General features: G+C 31.5%; 1 protein-coding gene across 8 annotated transcripts in view; it reads right to left on the bottom strand.

The window, feature by feature from the left end:
* PMCA (plasma membrane calcium-transporting ATPase 3) overlaps positions 1-5,000 on the bottom strand; it is a 201,452-nt gene that overhangs the window by 13,021 nt on the left and 183,431 nt on the right. For all 8 annotated transcript variants that reach the window (XM_070123434.1, XM_070123424.1, XM_070123439.1 and 5 more), the window contains one exon: positions 4,732-4,867. In XM_070123434.1, coding sequence (XP_069979535.1) covers positions 4,732-4,867 — 136 coding nt within the window. The remainder of the gene's footprint in view (positions 1-4,731; positions 4,868-5,000) is intronic.

Here is a 5,000-nt window from a genome sequence, read left to right on the forward strand (position 1 = left end):
AAGACATAACCTACGATAAAAGTAAAAATATAAAAATAATAATGATAACAAAAAATTGAAATCATAATCATAATAACAATCATAATAATCGTCATCATTGTCATAACAATAATGATAATAATGATAATAATAATAATAATGATAATAATAATAATAATGATAATAATAATAATAATAATAATAATAATAATAATAATAATAATAATAATAAGTAATGATAAAAAAACAGTGCTGATGATGATAATGATAATAATAATGACAAAAATGGTAATAATGATGATGAAACAATTATAGTAATAATAATAACAATAATAATAATGAAAGTAACAATAATAATGATAATAACAATAATAATAATAATAATGATAATGATAATAACAATAATAATGATAATAAGAATAACAGAAAAAGCAATGACAGTAACTACAACATTAATACTAATAAAATAATTAGCAAAAACAAAACAAAAACAAAATTATGAAATCACCTTCATAGGACCATTATGGCATCTTGCAAGGTATGCGAAAACTTATGTACGAGATAAAAAGCATTATAACCTGCATATTACATTCAATATAACCTTAGAATCTTGTACATTTATCATAATCAGGGAGTATATTTCATGTGAAAAAATATGCTTAATTTTGCCATTTGACTGTATAATGAGGATTAAATTAGCAAAAAAAAAAAAAAAATCTGTCAGTTTCTCTAGTCATTTTACTTCTCAAATCTTACCTTAACTACATCAGTATATTCATAGCTACATTTTAAAAAGCAAGCTTTTGTCATAGTTAAAACCAACTTTGTTCTTGAAGCAGATAATTACATTTTACTGATATAAATAAATTTAATAAATATAGACAAATTTTCCATAATCCTGAACTGAATTACGAAAATGTTATGAATTCATTCACATGACCAATACTATCTTTTATAATTCCAAAATTACAAATTTCCAAATTCTATCTTGATTCATTATATCAAAAAATTATGAAAATGTGTAACTGTTATTAATAATCTTAATGTACGTAACCAGGGGTTTTGTACGATAATGCCATGTGTCAAATACACGTGTTCTCTAATGCCTGTAAGAAAGCTTTATTATTTATCAATATATCCTTTCTGTAAACCCATTCGTCTATACAACCATCAACCCCAACCCTTTAGGAACTCAACCTCAAGCAAAAATTCATAATCTGTGGAAGAGACATACTTCAAACTATAGACAACCACTGGAGACTGGCAAGATCCCTTCTGATTTAGGAAAATAGCACCATAAATTTCAATGACATCAACATTCCTTTACAAAGAAAACAGAAAACCAGAGAGAAAAAGGAAATTTAGAAAGAAATGAAGAAAGGAAAGAAATAGAAAAAAATGCTTATTTTTGCTGCTTCTTGAAATTCTTATCACTTTTCCACTCACAAAAAAGAGTAGCTGTGTAAAGAACTGTGTATATTGAGAGGGAGAGAGGGAGAAAGGGGGAGAGAGGGAGAGAGAGGGAGAGAGAGGGGAAGAGAGGGGGGGAGAGGGGGGGGAGAGGGGGGGGGGAGAGAGAGAGAGAGAGAGAGAGAGAGAGAGAGAGAGAGAGAGAGAGAGAGAGAGAGAGAGAGAGAGAGAGAGAGAGAGAGAGAGAGAGAGAGAGAGAGAGAGAGAGAGAGAGAAACCAGTTATATTTCCTCTGGTTTGGTTAGGCCTGCACCCTGAGAGTAACTTCCAGAATGTAAACAGGCAAAATATAATAAAATATAGACAGAGACAAAAACAAATAAAAATAAGGTATGATAACTTAAATCCTTTATGTACATATAACATGATAAAATTATTCACAAGCTGAGACACTTGACACTAAAAGAATAACATGCATATATAAGACGGACATCTTTTTGTATGTGTATACATGGAGAAACATTCAAACATATATTTTCTTGCCATACATATATGCATACATATCTGTTTATGTATGTACATATGTATGTACATAATGTACATGTATATATAATGTATTTATGTATTGTGTATGATGGATGTGAGTATATGTCTGTATATATAAATATATATATGCGCAGTTTTGTCTAAATGCATGTATGTATGTAAGTATACATATATGTGTATATGTGGATGTACATGTATATAGAATTGTGGATGTGTAAAAATATATGTATGTTTGTGTGCAGACACTTGCACACATGCACATATGCCTCAAAGAACGGACTTCAACAAGCTCAATTTTACAAAAAGAGGGGAATTTTGGGGGTCATGTGCTACTGCCAGGGACATTGTCAACTGTGGGACTGAATTTTGCATTACACAACAGTGAATATGCCACTCTGATATTATGTATAATACCCATGAATCAGCTCACATACAACAAAATAAAACCTTGTATATATTTTTCATTTTGCTAAACACACATTTGATGACATGGTATTGCAACATAGGGGAGGGAGAAAGAGTTCAAGGTAAACACGTTAAAAAATCCACATTATGGGAGTCTCAGAGAAGCAGAGAAGGTGGGGGAACATTTGCTTTAGAATTGGAAAGCTGCTGCCTTTGTAGAGTCCACTTTATTGAGGTCATTCTGTAGCTTGGTAAGTGTGTAGTTGTTAATTTATGTACGTAAGTGTGCATAAAAAAAAAAAAAAAAAAAAAAAATCGATATCATTGAATCTTCTTAACTCTGTATTCAGAGTATGAATGAATTTTGTGAATCTTCCACCACAGAAGGTAACTAAGGCTACGGGAGATTCTCATTAGCAGATATACTTCTGGAAAACTTTCAAATGGAAATGAACATTTAGAAATTCTTGAGACGTTCATTTAATTTTTTTTCTAGGTGAAGAAAGTGTTTGCCTGTATCCATGCAAAAAAACCTCACTCCATTTTTTAAAGGTCAAAATCTGGATCTGGGAAGGGGGAACCACACCAGTGCCTCCATCCCTCTGAAAACTCAAAACGGATGGACAATCCATCAGCATCAAACAAGTTCACCTTCAACAAAACACCGCATCTGGATCAGAACAATAGTATAACACGAAAAAACAAAAGTGGAAACTCTTGGCTCAGGACCGTCCACACCAGAATCCTGTTAGGAGAAACAGGGCAGAAGGAACTACTAGAGAGGAAAAAAAAAAGCTGCAAGGAGTTTCTTCCTGACTCCCACAGGCTGCTTTTTTTTCTTCTTTTTTTCAACTCATTTGGAAGAAAAGTTAGTTCAGGAAATAAAAATTAGAAATTCAAACTGCATTCCAGTTGGGCAAAGAGCATTACTGTTAAAAAGTTACACATTCATATCACTTGATTTTCAAAAGGTGAACACCATTATCACGGAAATCAGTAAGGATTATCAGAGTATTTTATATAAGAGTATTAACGTTTGTGATAAGAAATCTCAGTCTACAGCTTGTTAAAAAGAAAAAAGAAAAAAAAGAAAATAGAAAAAATCATCCTCATTTCTATGTTATCATTCATACTGCTTTACTAACATGTCACATTTTAGTGAAAGAAGTAACTGGATTAAGCAGTGAAGAGAGACTTGCTGTGCTCCTGGCCTTATCTTAAAGATACCTTGCATTTCTTAGACAATTTCCTTACTTTCATCATATTTGACTTGAAGTAAAAAGAAATGATTAAATTTATTTCTTAGGTAAAAATAATAAAATTCTTCCTTGATTTAACTCGAACATTCTCCAACCTGTTAAAACTTTAATTCTGACTTGCACGATAGTAATGTCAGTCATCAAGACAATATTGTTGATTGTAATGATAAAAATGACAACAATGAGATGGACATTTTTTTTTTTTTTTTTTAAGAAAGAAAAAATCCTTGCATTTGTCAACAGTAAAATTTTATTTCAGAATCTACTCAGTTTTCAAGAACTTAAAATTGTTTGCTTAGCTGCACTTTCAGATAAAAAGTTGTACCTGTTAACGAAAGTCAGTTTCACTTATTGTTACCTTTTTTATTATGGTAGAATAACTGGAAAATGAAATCCAGCAGATCATTAATATTCTTTTTGCAGGTAGGAAAATATAAGAGTTTCAGAAATTTCTTTTCTTTTCTCTTCTTTTTTTCTTCTTCTCATGATAAACCCCAAGGAAATGTCAAATCATTCTCTGATGTGTGTTTGTATGGAAATGTGACCAGAGTTACTATTATATAAAGATTGTGATATGTGTCAGAAACACATTTTTCTATATTCTTTTTGTTCTTTTTAGCATCTACTTTCTTGGCAGTCCACTGAATGAATAGGCTATTTCCCTTCTGAATACATTTTAATTTGATCATTCACATAGCTCACAGATTCAGCAAATCTATGTACCTAATGGCTATATCCTTTTCAATTGTTGATTTATATAAATGACAATAATCTGCAAAGATATCTAAAAAGTCTCAAACAGCTAGCAATCCTAAATAAGACATTCATAACATATTACCTATTGTTCTGAAATCAAATTCGCATATACTTTGCTTAAACAAAAGCAGAGGTGACATGTATTATCTATATATCCTTATAAAAAGAAAAAATCAAGGCATCCCATAATTATGATCATATCATCAACTTCTAAACTGCCCATTGAGACAGCTAACTGCCAATTTTTTTTTTTCATTCTATCTTTGCAAACAAGAACTCAGAAATTATCAACTCCTCTGGTCACATTCTGTTTAAAACAGATTTGTTTTATGAGACATGTTGACTATAGTAGAAGGTTCTATTCTTTACAACATACCTGAGTCTGGAGTCGGGTCAAGCCACGGATCCACAAAATCTGACCCGTCCGCTTGCTGTCCTTTCCGTCCGAATCCAGCTTGTCTTCACTGGCCAGATCAGCAATGGGATCGTTTATAGGCTCCCCTGATCCATACCTGAAGCGGAAACATTTGTTTAAATTCAATGTCTACACAATCTCTTACCTAAAATGCATCTTCCAAGAGTAGGAAAAATTGCTAGCATCTTAGCATGACATTCTTCTATTCATAATACATAAATAGCTATTGA

Source organism: Penaeus vannamei, chromosome 1 (assembly GCF_042767895.1).
Source record: "Penaeus vannamei isolate JL-2024 chromosome 1, ASM4276789v1, whole genome shotgun sequence".
Taxonomy (NCBI): domain Eukaryota; kingdom Metazoa; phylum Arthropoda; class Malacostraca; order Decapoda; family Penaeidae; genus Penaeus; species Penaeus vannamei.